Source organism: Lithobates pipiens, unplaced genomic scaffold, assembly GCF_037356315.1.
Source record: "Lithobates pipiens isolate NorthernLeopardFrog02 unplaced genomic scaffold, aLitPip1_a1.2 Scaffold_8, whole genome shotgun sequence".
In the NCBI taxonomy this organism is placed as follows: Eukaryota; Metazoa; Chordata; class Amphibia; order Anura; family Ranidae; genus Lithobates; species Lithobates pipiens.
In genome coordinates this window covers 171,699,880-171,716,384 of record NW_027507903.1, presented here as the reverse complement: position 1 = coordinate 171,716,384, position 16,505 = coordinate 171,699,880, and the positions used below count along the sequence as shown (strand labels likewise).

Genomic DNA, 16,505 nt, shown 5'->3' with positions numbered 1-16,505 from the left:
AAAAAGATATACGGTATTCAGAATCGGCGTTTTCGGCGATCTGAATACATTGAAGTGTAAAGGAGGGGTGGGGGTCTTTTAGACCCCCGATCCCTCCATAAAGAGTACCTGTCACCACCTATTACTGTCACAAGGGATGTTTACATTCCTTGTGACAGCAATAAAAGTGATCAAATTTATTTTATTTAAAAAAAAAAAAAAAAAAAAACTATTTATTCATTTTCAAATAAATAAAATAAAAAAAAAATTATTTTTTTTTTAAAGCGCCCGCCGTCCCCGCGAGCTCGCGAAGCAAAGAAAACGCATACGGAAGTCGCGCCCACATATGTAAACGGTGTTCAAATAACACATGTGAGGTATCGCCGCGATCGTCAGAGCGAGAGCAATAATTCTAGCACTAGACCTCCTCTGCAACACTAACCTGGTAACCGTAAAAAAAAATTAAAGCGTCGCCTATTGAGATTTTTAGGTACGGTACTTTGTCGTCAATCCACGAGTGCGTGCAATTATAAAGTGTGACATGTTTGGTATCTATTTACTCGGCGTAACATTATCTTTCACATTATGAAAAAAAATTGGGCTAATTTTACTGTTATGTTTTTTTTTAATTAATGAAAGTGTCCCTTTTCCCAAAAAGTTGCGTTTAAAACACAGCTGCGCAAATACCGTGTGACATAAAATATTGCAACAATCGCTGTTTTATTCTCTAGAGTCTCTGCTAAAAAATATATATATAATGTTTGGGGGTTCCAAGTAATTTTCTAGCAAAAAATATGGATTTTAACTTGTAAACACCAAATGCCAAAAATAGGCTTAGTCATGAAAGGGTTAAGGTTAGGTTATAAAATAATATCCCAAGCTTTGAACATCTCATGGAGCACTGTTCAATCCATGAACTGAAAATGGAAAGCATGTGGCACAACTGGAAACCTACCAAGACATGGCTGTCCACCTAAACAGACAGGCCGGGCAAGGAGAGCATTAATCAGAGAAGCAGCCAAGAGGCCCATGGTAACTGTGGAGGAGCAGCAGAGATCCACAGCTCAGGTGGGAGAATCTGTCCACAGGACAACTATTAGTCAGGCATGCCACAAATCTGGCCTTTATAGAAGAGTAGCAAGAAGAAAACCATTGTTGAAAGAAAGCCATAAGAAGTCCTGTTTGCAGTTTGCGAGAAGCCATGTGGAAGACACAGCAAACATGTGGAAAAGGGTGCTGTGGTCAGATGAGATCAAAATTGAACTTTTTTGTCCTAAAAGCAAAATGCTATGTGTGTACGGAAAACTAACACTGCACATCATCCTGAACACACCGTCCCCACTGTGAAACATGGTGGTGTCAGCATCATGTTGTTGGGATGCTTTTCTTCAGCAGGGACAGGTTGGACTGGTTAGAGTTGATAGGAAGTTTGATGGAGCCAAATGCAGGGCAATCTTAGAAGAGAACCTGGTAAAGCAGTGTTTCTCAAACTTTTTTGTCTTGTCGCGCACCCAAAAGATGTAAAAAATTTTGGCACACCTGAAACTTGTAGTTTCCTGTGCGCTTGAGTGCAGACTGCAACTCCCAGAATGCAACAGCAGGCGGCTGCCGCAGCCTTGCCCCCGGCCCGACTGTTACAATGACGGCTCCCAGGCTCCCCACGGCACACTCACAAATGTGCCCCGGCACAAGTTTGAGAAACACTGGTAAAGTCTGCAAAAGACTTGAGACTAGGGAGGAGGTTCACCTTCCAGCAGGATAATGACCCTGAACGTACAGCGAGAGTTACAATGGAATGGTTTAGATCAAAGCATATTCATGTGTTAGAATGGCCCAGACCTAAATCCAATTGAGAATCTTTGGCAAGACTTGAAAATTGCTGTTCACAGACGCTCTCCATCCAATCTGACAGAGCTTGATCTACAGTACATCAGCACACACAGGGCTTCACAAAGGGAGAGACTGCCACATGTAGCAAGCCTTTCAGAAGGACAGCGTTGTACTTAACTCTTCCTATCCTTGCCCTGGGAGATCTTTGGAGCAGCCAAGTGGGCTGGTGAACAAGCAGCCAGGTGGGATGGTAGTTCCCGCAGACAGTAGATCTGGGAGCAGTTTCTACGGTGGAGTTGGAGTTACTCATGTATGCAGCTTACAACACAATGTGCTACTTTCTAGAGGAACTGAGAGTTCCTAGTCCATAAGGGGCTTTTGCATTTTGATTAATAGAAACTGCCAGAGTCCAGGAAGGAAGACAGTTTAGGATCCTGTACATAGGGAGGAAGTTGTCCCTGTTTATTGTTGCACTCAATCTGGGCATCTCACAATTCCTATTACCCATCCCAGGTATTACACCTAATAAAACAACAAAAAAAACATCTCAAAGACTGTTCTTTGTGACTAGATGTGAGTGGGAAATGCTTGTCACCTGGCTGTGCAAGAGTGGGGAAACCAGTCATCAGCAGCCCTTACTAGGGTAGTGCTACATACTTACAGTATGCCTACTGCTCTAATTACCTTGCCACCCTAAGGCTGCTTCTACCCATCAAGCACTGAACAATATCGTATCCCTAGTACAGTGTTTGGAATGAGGGCTGGTTCTACTAGTGCACCTATGCTTACTGCTGTTACCTTGCCATTTCAAGGGTCCTGCCACCTAACAGGCCCAAACTCTTGGCAATATCTTGCTATCACTGATACAATTTGTAAAATCAGGCTTGTGCACCTGTGCCTACTACTCTTGTTGCCTTGCAACACAACCCCAAGGTTCTTGCCACCTATCAGACCCAAACAATGTATCTTTGGCCTACACTAATTTTTGAACTTACACTGTTTCTGGCCATATTCCTGCTGCTGCTGTCTCAGCACCCCAAAGATTTCCCTACACCCCAAATTTATAGAAAAAAATATTTTTCCAGAAAGGTTAAATAGATTGGGCTTCTAAGGCCGCGTACACACGGGCAGATTGTCTGCCCAACTTAGTCCGCTCGTGTGTGGGCTTCAGCGGACTTTTTCAGCGCACAGTCTGACGGACTTTGTCTTTCGGAATTTCCGTAATTTTGTCCGTCCAAACTTGGTTTTGTCCATCCAAACTTGGTTTCAGCGGACAGTTCGCTCGTGTGTAGGCAAGTTGGACGGACTAAGTATGGCGCATGCTCAGAAAGGATTTACACGGCCGAAGGTTGCATTGCAGTGTATTGGACGTCGTTTTTCTAGTCCCGTCGTACGTGCTGTACACGTCATCGCGCAAGTTTTCAGCGGACTGTCTGTTCATCGTGTGTGGTCAAGTCCGTTCATTCAAAATTTGGACGGACTGTCTGTCGGATTGTCTGACGAACTTAGTTGGGCAGACAATCCGCCCGTGTGTACGCGGCCTTAGGCTGCTAAGAAATAGTGCTGATTTCTTCTTATTTCCTAAACACCACACTCCAATTTTCCCTTTTCTTTTTGGCCACATTTTCCCATCAGGCAGGGCTGCCATGAGTGACCTAAACCATTCTTCACAAGTTTGCATCATCTACTGCCATGTAATACACTCTTTTGAATGCAATATCTGTTAAGTATATTGCATTATATTCTTTGCCTGATATTAGGGAGCTGTATAGTTGAGTTTGGAAATTTTAAATTAGTGGGACTCCTCTGAGAGCTTGTCCCTCTTCTGAATATTTAAAAATATTCCATAGTTGCCATGTCTTATGCCTTGTACACACGATCGGAATTTTGGTTGGAAAAAGCTGTGATGGTTTTCCCGACAGAATTCCGACAGGATTTTGCTCAAGCTGTCTTGCATATACTGTCACACCAAATTCCGACCGTTAAGAACGCGGTGACGTACAACACGTACGATGGGACTAGAAAAAGGAATTTCAGTAGCCAATAGCTTCCATCTCCTAGTTGAATCTGAGCATGCGTGAGTTTTTGCACGTCGGAATTGCATACACACGATCAGAATTTCTGATAGAAAGTTTTTCCTTCTGAAAAATTGAGAACATGCTCTCAAATTTTTGCTGGCAGTCTTTTGCTGGCCGATTTTGCCATTTGGTACCTGGCGAAAATATGTTTGGAAGTCCTGGACCAGTCTAGAAGACTTGGTAGGGATCCTTCCTGGAGAACAGGGGATTCAGAGAGGATGGTTCCTGAATTCCTTGACATATGCTTGGACCACACACTCGGAGATCTGAAAGATGGAAATAATGTCAATAACTGGCTTTAGAAAGGACTTCCATAATTTTATTCACAGAATGTTTAAAACACTGGAATGTCCTCAACAGGGGCGGAATCAACGTTTTAATAAGCTAGGAAATGGCTAGGTTCACTTCCTGAAACACCCCTCTTCTTAAGAAACTTCTTCTTAATAAAGTATTACTAAGCAAGAAGTTTGACAGGAGTAAATAACTTGTCAGGATTAGACCAGTCACCATATAAAACCAGCTTTAGTGGTGAGTGCACTCAGAAGCTTTTGACAGGTTTGTGACTTTTGAGGAAGCCCAGATTGGTAAATACAGATGTATAGTACTCCAGTTCCAAAGAGGTACCTAGGAGTAATGTCTCGGTCGGCGGTTGTGGTGATTTCCAGTTAAGTGAAATACAGGCCTTGGCCGCATCTAAAAGATGTCATACTACTGACTTTTTGTAGACGCGTGCAGCAGTGTAATTTCCATGTAGTAAGAAATATGCTGGGTCGTCTGGTACTGTATGATCTGTACATTTTTGTATTATCCGGCAGACCTCTCCCCAGAAATTCTGTAGCTTGGGGCAGGACCAGAAAATATGTAACAAGGTACCTCTTTCCCATTGGCAGCGCCAACACAGATCTGATGTTGTCGGGAAGAGTTTTTTCAGTAGAGCTGGGGTTCTATACCAATGAGTGAGAATTTTATAGTTGGTCTCCTGAATTTTGGTACATATGGAAGATTTGTGTGTGAATATGATACTATGTTACATAGTTATTAAGGTTGAATAAAGACACCAGTCCATCCAGAAGGAGTGTGGATGCATGTCCACAACCCCTATACATTGTGTCCCACCAAGATGCCCATCTATTATTATTATTATTTATTTAAGGTACACAACCCCTATACATTGTGTCCCATCAAGATGCGTCATTTTTTACGCAGTTCTCCACACAAACACATTGGTCCTCACAATCCAAGGTACCCACAATCCAAGGTCCCCACACCCATACACTAGGGCCAATTTATTTTGGACAGAAGCCAATTATCCAATTAAGCCAATTAACCTACCAGCATGTCTTTGGATTGTGGAAGGGAAACCAGAGTACCCGGAGGAAACCCACGCAGGCACAGGGAGAATATGCAAACTCCAGGCAGGTAGTGTTGTGGTTGGGATTTGAACCAGCAACCCTTGTTATGGCTAGGTGAGAGTGTAACCTACTACACCTCTGTGCCACCCACCATGTTGTTTTTTTGGGTAGTAAAGTGGCAATTTAGATCCCATTCCCATTTGTTGAAGCTCGGAAGCTGATAGTCCTCTGGTGATATTATTAGCAAGTTGTACATAAGGGAGAATGTATGTAATATTATACTTGTTTCTGTACAAAGCTCTTCTAATGTTGTGAGGGGTTGATTTGTAGTATTGGGAGGTGCTATGGTGTTGAGAAATTGTCCAAGTTGGAGCGCTCTTAGGAAGTCTTGTCTGTATTGGCCTACTGGGTCGCCGAGTTCTGCAATTGTTTTCCATCGTCCTGCATTGCTGAAATGTGAGGCTTGGTATATTCCCGATTCCCTCAGGGCACAGAATTTCATGTCTCGCATGCCCGGTTCAAAATGGGGGTTACCTAGTATGGGATGCAGTGGTGAATTGCGAGAAAATAGGGAGGCCTGAGATAGCAGTTATGCACATATTTTGATAGTATTACCTATCAGTGGTTGGTGTTTGACACTCGATGGTAATGCTGCATGACACCATGGTGCTCTATGTAGAAGAGTTTCACTCTGTGCTTGTTCTATCTGTGACCAAAGTTTTTTTTTTTTATGTCGGCACCAATCAACAAGTCTGCTTAAATGTATCGCATGATAGTAGGTGCGGATTTCTAGCATTGCTAGACCCCCATATTGTTCTGGAAGGGAGAGAATCTTCTTATGTAGTCTGTTTTTTTTTCCTGCCCATAGGAATGTTTTGAAAGCTGAATGTACTTGTTTGAAATATTCTACGGGTATATACAGTATATATAGGAAGAGCTTGCAGGAGATAGAGAAATTTGGGTAGGATTGTCATTTTGAGAATGTTACAGCGGCCAAACCAAGAGGTTATGCCGCCGTTCCATTGGTTAAGTAATTTTTGGACGTTTTTAAGGAGAGTTGGGAAGTTTAGATTGAATAGATAGGAGAAATTCGGGGGATGTATGTACCTAAATATTTCAGGACTGTGTCTATACTTTTTAAGCTAGCTCGGAGATGTGCAAGTTGTGGTTGTAATATCCCTATCCCCATTGCCTCTGATTTGTTGAAATTAATTTTTAAATTCGAGAGTTAGGTTGGGGAGGGAGATAGTTGGGTTAGTCAGGGAGAACATTAGGTCATCTGCGTAAGCCGATACTTAATATTGTGATTTATCTACTTCTATGCCGGAAATGTCTGGATTTAATCTTACGCGACATAGGAAAGGTTCTAAAGACAGCGCAAAAAGTAAAGGCGAGAGTGGGCATCCCTGTCTGGTCCTGTTAATAATCTGGAATGAATCTGAAATCACACCGTTCACTCTGAATCTGGCCGTCGGGTTTGAGTATGCTGCAGATATCCAGTTTAGCATCTTTTCGCCTATTCTTATATGTTTCAATGTCGTGAACATGAATTGCCAACTCACTTGATCAAACGTTTTCTCTGCGTCAGTTCCAATGAATACACTTGGTATTTTTTTTATTATTGGCTATGTGAAGTAAATGTAGGACTTTGATGGTGTTATCTCTGGCTTCTCTGGCACAAAGCCAACCTGGTCCATACAGGGTCATTCAAAGGAATTTGGGGGCCCCAAGCAAAATGGACTGAGGATCCCCAACCCCCCCCCCCCCCGCATGCATGCAAAGCCTACAGGAATCACAGCATAGCGATACAGAAAATTGAAAGAAAAGTATGGTAATTGTTTTTATTATGGTCAGCAATCTACCATATTTTTATTACTAAATGGGTCTTGATGACTGCCTCCCACCCTTACTACTCCCCCCGTGTTATTTTTGACCCCCCTCCCTAACGCGTGGCAGGAGATTCAGTTTTCTATTCCCGGCTGGCCAGACTGAAAGGAAGTGAGCACTCAGTGTGTGCACTTCCTGTTAGTCCAGCTGGGAACAGGAAACTGAATCTCCTGTACCACGCGGACTGCAGGAGGAAGGAAGAGGAGCTTGGCCACGCTACAGGCTGCAGCTTATAGGAAGTGGCAGCGGTGCGGCAGGGGCCCCAGGCCAGCTTGGGGCCCCAAGCAATTGCTTGTTTTGCCTGTCCTGTCGTGACAGGCCTGGGTCCAGATGTATTAGATAGGGTAGGTGTTGTTGTAATCGCTGTGATCTTGGTGAAGAGCTTAAGGTTGGTATTCAATAGAGAGATTGGGGATAACTTCCTGATTGGGCTGGGTCTTTACCTTCTTTAGGTATTACAGAGATCAGTGCTTGTAGTGTAGATTCATGCAGTTTTGTTCCTGAGCTAAGGCCATTGAATAGGTTTACTAGGTGGTTACCTAGGGAAGGGAGTAAAGTCTTGTATTATATAGTGGTAAAACCATCTGGGCCTGGTGCTTTACCCAGTTTGCCGTTGCCTAGAGCGGTTTGAAGTTCTGGTTAGAGTGATGGGTTCTTCTAATATATCTTTATCTTCTGCTGATAGGTTTGGCATGAGAGAGGATGCAATGTAATGTGATGTTTCTTCTTGGGATGGTGTCGCTGTATGTAGATTGTATAGGGATTTATAGAATGATCTGAACTCTTGTGAAATGTGTTGGGGCAAAGATCATTTCTGTCCTCTGGGGGATATTAAAGGTAGTAGATAGAATGCCTGTTTTTGTGTTTGAAGGAACTGAGCTAGAAGCCTTCCGCATTTGTTACCGGACTCATATTTTTTTCCTGCAAATTTGAAGAGCAGCTTTGGCTTTGAAGTGTAGTAGGTTAGTCATCTGTTTGCGGGTGGTGTTGAGTTCAATACCTACTTGCCTGGATGGGGTCTGCTTGTGTTTTGTCTCTGGTGCCTGTAGTTTATGGAGTAAAGAGTTCAGTTGTGTTGTCCTTTTGTCTTTTAAGTGGAGAGCCGTGTTTAATGAGGACCCCGCGGATCACGGCCTTGTGTGCTTCCCATACTACCCCTGGTTTGCTGTCAGGACAATATTTAAATGCTAACTGTACTCCTATCTCTTTTACAACTTCTGTCAAGACTTCTGGGTCTCTCAATAAACTTTCATTCAGTCTCCGTGTTTGTCTCTGCGCTTTATCGATGTCAGAAATGGCATACCGTAGGGTTATCGGGGCATGATCTGACCATGCAATTGACTTATGGTGGTGTCTTTGATCGCTTGCATGTGTCTATGGGGGATCAGAAAATAGTCAATACGTGAGTACGTCTGGTCTGGAAAAGAATGTGTAGTCCTTTTCCCTGGGATGGAAAAGACGCCAGGCATCTATCAGTTGTGCAGTATGTAATTATGTCAAAATTCTCTTGCGTACTTCTCGCGAGGTCGCGGATAGTCCAGAGGAGGTGTCCTCTGTCGGTGTCAAGGGAATGTTGAGGTCTCTTCCAATGATAAGTTGTCCTTCTGTGTATTGCGTAAGTTGTTCTAGTCGCTGTTTTAGAAATCTATCCTGGTTGTCGTTTGGGACGTAGAGGCTTGCAAAAGTGACTTTCACATCTCCAGTCTGACCCTTCAAGAACAGAAATCGTCAGTCTTTGCATCTATGTGTGTCCACAGTATCTTGGCTGATATTAATATGGAGACCCCCCTGGATTTAGCTTCAGTGTATGTGGAATGATAGATCATGGGGTAGTATCTATTTTTTAGTATCGTATTTATAGTAGGTTATTTTCTCTAAAATATGTTTCCTGCAGGAGGACGATGCCTGTTTTCATGCGTTACATGTTATGAAGCAGCATTTGCCTCCTTTCTGGTATTTTCAGTCCTTTCACATTCAATGAGACTATATTGAGGATGTCCATGTTTGTGAATTTAAAGGGTGGAGGGAGTGTGGGATAGGTGGCAGGGGTGAGGGAGACAGAAGATGAAATAGAAAGAGAATCAGGTAAGGAAATAGAGTGATAGAGTTGGGTGAGCACACCCGAGAGAACGGAAAAAGGTTAGGAGGCTGTCACGAGAGGCTAATGTAGCGAAAAGCTAACTAAGGCGCTCTCCAGGTGGTCCCTGGGAGTTGAGCGCAGTCCTATGTGGGTTGGTGTGTAGACAGAGCCGGGAAGCGAGCCCCTGTGCCCCTCCACCCCGGCATTTCTAGATGTAGCGCCTTGGATCGGCAATTCGATCAAGGTAAGCATATATTAGACTTTACTTCAGATGAAAAACCCATAGTAAAGCAATAAACCGTATAAACAATACAAACAGTGTAGCAGTAAAATTCAAACAATATAACATATAGCTGGTGTTCTGGGTATTGTTCCTAACCCCGACAAAGCAACTGTAGTTGTTTCAGGCCCCCCATATTCCTATGCATTGGCCCCTAAGTTGGTGATCGCAGCCGTATATGCCAGCGAACTTATAAATGTCCCCCCCTCTGTAGAATAACCCGTTGGCTGCACAGTCCCTTACCGGATGATGAGCGTGAGGACACCTCTCCCCCCCCCCCCACCCTAGGGGATTGAGTAAGTTCTAAACCTCCAAAGTCTTCAGCCAGTAATGTTTCTGCTGGCCATTTTGGAGTGGGCCAGTGAGGGTTCTATGTAGCTTTCCTTTCGTTGTCCGTGAAGTGCCATTTTAATTAGTGTCAAGTGCTGTGGCCCAACATCTGCAAACAGTGAGTTCAGCTACTTTGGGAAGTGACCCATTCCTCCCTCCTCCCCCAACTCACTTCTCCACTTGTCGTGTTCTCCATCCCAATGTCAGAGCTGCTAACTGAAGGATAAAGGTCATCTGCATCTAATGGGTGTCTTTTATCAGAGAATCAAATTAGTCTGTCTCCTCACCAGCTGTACCGCATGTGGTTTGACTCCTTCTCGCAAGATGTCCCCCTGTAGCTGGGGGTGTGTTGTCGGTTCTGACCGCTTTTTCACTTTTTTAGTCAGTTTTGTCATGTTCCACGACGGCATTTCCCTATTTCTTAGAATAGTCACAGGGTTTATCTGATGCGACTGGATAGGGGGGTCGGCATCCAGTATACATTCCAGGTACCACTTGTCAAGCCGAGGTGGAGCGTCTGACTGGGTACACACACTGTGCCAGTGCATTGGGGTGACCCGGCAGCAGAAGTTTTTTTTTTGTTTGCCGGGGGGGGGGGGGGGGTGACCGAAGTAGTCATCATGCCCTCGGATCAGTCCCCCCCAAGTGTGGGGTATCCCTCTGGGCAGGGGGGGACTACCGGAGCCACCGTTTGTGGTGTCACGACAAGCTTCTCACCTGTCGCTTGCTGGGTTATTTGGGTCTGGTCTGTTGGTGACTGCAGGGTAAAGGCGGCTCCATCCCTCCGGAAGGTTACGGCAAGTGGGTAACCCCACTGATATGTAAACCCCTTCTGCTTTGCAAGGTCTAGGACGGGCCACAGCAGTGCCCTGGGCCTTAGTGTCGCCCTGGAGAGATCAGGCACAATTTTAATAGGAGCTCCTTCCCAGTCTATTTCACCCAGCTCCCAGGCTCTGCATAGAATGGAGTCTTTCTGTGAGTAATGTAGTAGCCTGCATACTACGTCCCGGGGCCTTCCCGGGTCAGCCGGTCTGGGGCCCAGAGCCCTATGCACCCTATCTATTTCAATTGAGCAGGTTGGGTCATCCAGGACGGTGTGGAAGATCTCCTGCACCGTTGCCCCTAGGTCTTCTGCCTCTGTACTCTCCGGTATTCCACGGAGCCGCAGGTTCTTTCGGCAGCTCTGGTCTTCAATGTCCTCTAGGTGGAGCTGAAGGGCAATGGTGGTGTCCCGGTGATGTTCTCTGGGTCTCCCCAGCTCTGTCACTCTGCCCTCAAGCACGAACAAGGATGCCTCTCCCGTTGTCATACTGTCAGCTAGGGTGGCTACATCGTCCCTCACCTCCTGTATGTCTCGATGATGGGTCTCTTCCAGACGGCGGATGAGTGCTTCGATGTCCGTTCTGGTGGGGAGGGCTTGTAAGAGTGCCCGAATGTCTTGGTCCACCTGAAAACTCCCGGGCGTTTGCATGGAGGTAGCCATCTCTGGGTGAGGTACCCTCGGTATATCGGAGGAGTGGTCCGGGGAGGTGGGGGTGACCGGAGGATAATCCCACTCGTTATGCTCTTGGGCCTCTGTGGGAGCGTCACTTAAGACGTCTCGTGGTGCTGCCATTCTAGCCCCGGGATTCTTCTGTTTTGGCTTGAAGAATCGATGTATGTCACTGGAGGATGTGGTGGATCGGGTTACCCGGATTGTGCTTTTTGGCCGATTGCATTCCAATTTAAAGGGTGTTTTTCTCTGAGAAAAGCAGCCATGTCCAGGCCACGCCCCCCTTGTTCGTTTTTTTTTAACATATACCTAGTGCAAACAGTTCAGACGGTAAAAACCGTCACCCTCTTACTTCTGGATAGGTCCTCACATAACCTTTCAATTTATCATTCGTTCGGCAGAAAATTTCCAAACTTGTCCTTTGTTGTTTCGGCTCAAATGTCCCAATGATTATCGATTTTGTGCTCATTAACTGGCCGAAAAACTATCAAACTTTTTAAATGACTGAATTTTGTATAGTGTATGGCTAGCATTAGGGATTTCTTTTAACACATTCAGCATATGTTGTATAGCTTATTTTGCATTCTTATGCAAGGGATAAAAATGTGAAAAGTCACCTTGGAGTTTCATAAGGGAACTTTGCCAGAGGTCAGTATCTTTTGTAAATTCATACATGCTTGTTGCCACAGCAACCATTCTAGGTTGTGCTTTCGTTTCCCCAGTTAACAAAAGCAGCATATCAACAACAACCCTCAAAGAAGAACTCTAGACAAAAATAGCTGCTTTCATATACAGTATACTATAAGCTAACATTTATATGTAGAAGTTAAGGGCATACCCCAAGTCAAAAACCAAGCTAGACAGAAAAGAGCAACTAGAAAGAGTTTGAAAAAAAAACCTCTGCTTTTATGCATAAAACATTATTAAACAGAAAATAAAGGGTATATGAGTTGTAAGGGCTGTGGAGAGACGAGCCTATGCCACTGTTTATTTTGTCAGTTTAGGCCATGTTTTGACGAAAACTAGCACGCTAATGAGCCAGGTATCCACTGGGCTTATGTTAGAGCTGGGAGTAGAGGTTAATGGCCCCACCCTCTCGACGGGGTCAGTTATTGCAAGGGAGATGAAAGAAGCATGGTGCTCTATGCTGTCCAAGCTGAGGACAGTGAAAGGCCAAGCCTGCGAGGATGTAGCAGCTGGGAGCTGCAGAAGACACAGAGCTGACAGAGGTACAGCTTGTTGTGCACGGGCACTGGGGACTGTGTGTGTTTGACGGTCTGGAGGACCAAGGCAGGAGGCCTGAGAGAGAAGCTGCAAAGAGAGCCACAAAGTTGAAGATCGTTTGAGTATCACTTTGAGTATCACTGTTTGGCATGTGAAGTTATGGAACGCTGCCATCTGTGCCCGCATCCTCCACCAACTGTGATGACTTGTGGTATCTTAGCTCATTAGTAGCCCCAAACAGTGAGTCTATTCCACACCAGAAGTCCATTTTAGGGCTTCTTCTGCCCACTTTTATTGAAAAAAAATAAAAATAAAACATCACATAAATGTTTTCCCACAGAGGGGTTCTCACCATCAAAGTGATACTCAATATTCAGCCTTGTGGCTCTCTTTGCCACTTCTCTCTCAGGCATCCTGCCTTGGTCCTCCAGACCATCAAACACACACAGTCCTCAGTGCTCGTGCACAACATGCTGTACCTCTGTCAGGTCTAACTTTGTCTCCTGCTGCTCTCAGCTGCTATATCCTTGCAGGCTGGGCCTTTCACTGTCCCAAAGTGGACAGCAATAACTCCGATGCAAGGAGCACCATGCTCTTCGCATCTCCTTTGCAATAACTGACCCAGTTGGGAGGGTGGGGCCACTTACATCTACTCCCAGCTCTAACACCTAGCTCATTAGTGTGCCTGTTTTCTGCAAAACATGGCCTACACTGCCAAAATAAACAGTGGCATGGGCTCGCCTCTCCACATGGCATAACCTCATTATTAAAACATATCAACTTGATCTTATCCACACTTTTCCCTACAAATTACTACTTTCCTAAATGAAATTTATAGTTATTGAATATCTTGTTTCTTTATTTGTTATAATCAGGGCTATAAAAATATAAAATGTAACCATTGTTTTTCTAATTTTAGTTAGGTGGCTGTAGCAGAATCTCTAACCTCTTCCAGTCTAATGAGAACCTTTGAGGCCATAGACCGCTGACATCCTTCAATATGTAGTGGGTTGTGAGGCATAGTGGGTGCAAAGATGGTAAAAGTAATTGGGCACCAGACACTTCTTGGATGCAAAAGAGGTTTTATTTCTTTTAACAGTCCTTTCATATTTTGCAAGGGAAAGAGGGTTGGGGCCAGGACACCCTTAAGTAGTTGCAATTTCAATAGGCAGCCTCTGAGACTTCAATAGGAGGACAGCCGTACTGGGAAAGGCCCCAGGAAGGTGCTACTTCTGTACGTGTAGGTTTGCTGTCCCCTATGGCTACAGTACTTAACAGTTGCTACTTCAAACATAACAGTTCTCTCAGCTTTACTACAACTTCTACTTGTAGCTCTTCAGCTCCTTGAGCTCCTGGTCTCTCTTCGGACCCTCTGATTCAATAACTCTGAATCCTGTGAGCTTCTGAAAGCTTTTTCGGTGGTATCTCCCTCAAACGTCACCCATGCTTCTTTGCTGGGTCCCTAGCTTGGCACTTACGATACCTTTCAAAGCTTCACCCCCGCCGCCCAGCTCGGTCCCTGGCGTGACACACAAGGTTGCTCTGCAAGCGTCACCTCTGATGGTTGGATCCCTGACTTGTTCACCGGATGAAATGTTTCACGATTCTCCACCGTGCCCATTCGGTGAGAACACTGCTCCGGTAATTGCTTCAGTTACTCACTGTGGTCCCTAGTAAAAGTGGTTGGTCCCTTATTTGCAACAGCTTCCCTTCTCCCTCTGACCACAACAGGTTCTCCGGTTGGCAGAACCACCAAGTTTGGTTGGACTGCAAGCCTCAATCCAAACCCTGCGCCACCCTCTTACTTCTGGATAGGTCCTCACATAGCCTGGCAGCCAGATGCCCCCGGGATAGGCCCAATCTCCACCCTAGCAGCCCGGGGTAGACGACACACGTCCACCCAGATGGCAGTCCATGTGGCACAGAACACAGATCACCTGGCTCCACCCGGATATATAGGCTCTCCCAGCAGGCCAAGGGATTCAAGAAACCCCCTGCCCATTGGCTGAGATACCCCATATACCAATAACCTGACCTTGAGATGGCCTTCTCATATCTAGTACCACCAAGTGCCCGGCCCCCTTGTGGTAGAAGAGAAAAGTACAAAAAGGCCAAACTTAGGGAGAAATCAATGGATCTCTAACAATTTAACTATGGTAGCTAACCCGACAAGGAATTTGGTGAGGAGCCCCCTGGCTAAACCCCAGGGGGCTATATCAGTGTAAATAAGTTCATATTAATATTTTATAATTTTCTATCCAAGCAGCAGGTGGAGTGTTTAGTCTCTGTTTAACATGTGATGCAATAAAATAACCCCCTTGTTTATACTGTCTACAGCACTCAACGAGGTTGATTTGCTAAAGGAGTAAATTCTGTTTACTTAGCTTTAAATCAATTAAAGCTGTGTTTTAGGACTAAACACCCAATCATGTGCAAGGGAAAAAAAACATGAGTTTTGCTTGATCATGATTGGATGATTGATGTGAACGCTAAATTAGTATTTACTTTGAAAAATGAACAGTCTCTATTCTTTTAGTTGTTTTACCCCAATGAGCCATTACAGCAGTTACACATTTATTATCACATTGCGTAGTACAATGTTTCAATCAAAATAAATAGTTCCTTAAAGCAAGCTTAGTTTTCTGTGCTCTCACTTTATCGCACTCTGGGAATCCTTTGTCATGTATTTTGGAGGCAGCTGCAACACAGGAAGGGACAGCAGGGATGCAATGGAGAGAGAAGTATCAACGGGTGGGGGGCCCTTACAAAGACATTGGGCTTGATTTACTAAAACTGGATAATGCAAAATCTGGTGCAGCTGTGCATGGTGGCCAATCAGCTTTTAACTTGAGCTTGTTCAGTTAAGCTTTGACAATAAAACCTGCAAGCTGATTGGTTTCTATGCACAGTTGCACCAGATTGGTTTATATGCACAGCAGCACTCAACTGTTTTAGTAAATCAAATGGATGTAGCTGTCACCTTAAAAAAACAACAACAATGAAAACATTTTATTGTTTAGTGATTTTTTAGCTTCTGTGTTTTACTTTCTGGCTTCTGAATTGTAAATTCATTTGTGCACTCAGGTTATTACAGCATAAAAAAAGAGTGTGTGAAGCTTGGCCAATGTATTCATGATAACCTTTTTTGAAATTGGTAGATTTTATGAAGATGAGCAGCACCAGTGAGGAAAGGTCAGAAGAAAGTGACTCTTCTGCAGAAGAGGAGGAGGATGATGTGCAGGTGAAGCCTTTGTATGCTTTGGCTCCTATAGGCACTCAGGAGAAGAGCCCAAAAGATGTGTCTGCAAGTCCAGCCTTTCAGTGTTTGGATGAGGTAAGGAAAGGCATTTTAAAGACATTTAACATAACATTTTGATAAGGAGGGCAAGAGAATGTCAGCTTTGTGTACACTGTGTAAAAGTGTTTTTTTTCAAGAACTTGCAATACTTCTTTCCACCACATGATGGCAATAATAGCTTGAGCTAATCTTTTTTATCATGTTCAGTGTAGCCCCATAGCTATGTGAACAAATGTTTAAATATTTTTCATATTTTGGGAAACAGACATTAATATTTGATCCAATAAAATGAAATAAACACAGGCCTATGAATCTGTTTCAAGTTATCGCAGGCAGTTATCTTGCTTTCCAACTATGACTACATGCTGCTATCTGACACTGCATTGAATTGATTACTGGTTTATGCGGTAAGGTTTTCCTTGAGAATATATTATATAGGAGGATGATCAAGGAAAATATTTGTCTCTGGTTTACTCTGCAGCACTTTTATATTATTTTAACAAAATAGCTATATACTGCAGGTGCGGAAATTATCTGCATGGAAGGTGTCTTTTAAACTTTCTCTGATTACAATTCATATGTATGTGCGTCTGATAGTCATATACTCATTTATTGTTCAAATAGGATGAAAATATGCCTTTAAGGGACACATCACCACATATGTGCAGCTCTCAA

The 16,505-nt window shown here is 44.2% G+C and overlaps 1 protein-coding gene across 2 annotated transcripts in view; it reads left to right on the top strand.

The window, feature by feature from the left end:
* The window catches only part of CCDC146 (coiled-coil domain containing 146), a 215,726-nt gene that overhangs the window by 7,823 nt on the left and 191,398 nt on the right, over positions 1 to 16,505 (top strand). For both annotated transcript variants that reach the window (XM_077471203.1, XM_077471202.1), the window contains exon 2: positions 15,691 to 15,866. In XM_077471203.1, the coding sequence (XP_077327329.1) occupies positions 15,696 to 15,866 (171 nt within the window). In that variant the 5' untranslated portion in view covers positions 15,691 to 15,695. The remainder of the gene's footprint in view (positions 1 to 15,690; positions 15,867 to 16,505) is intronic.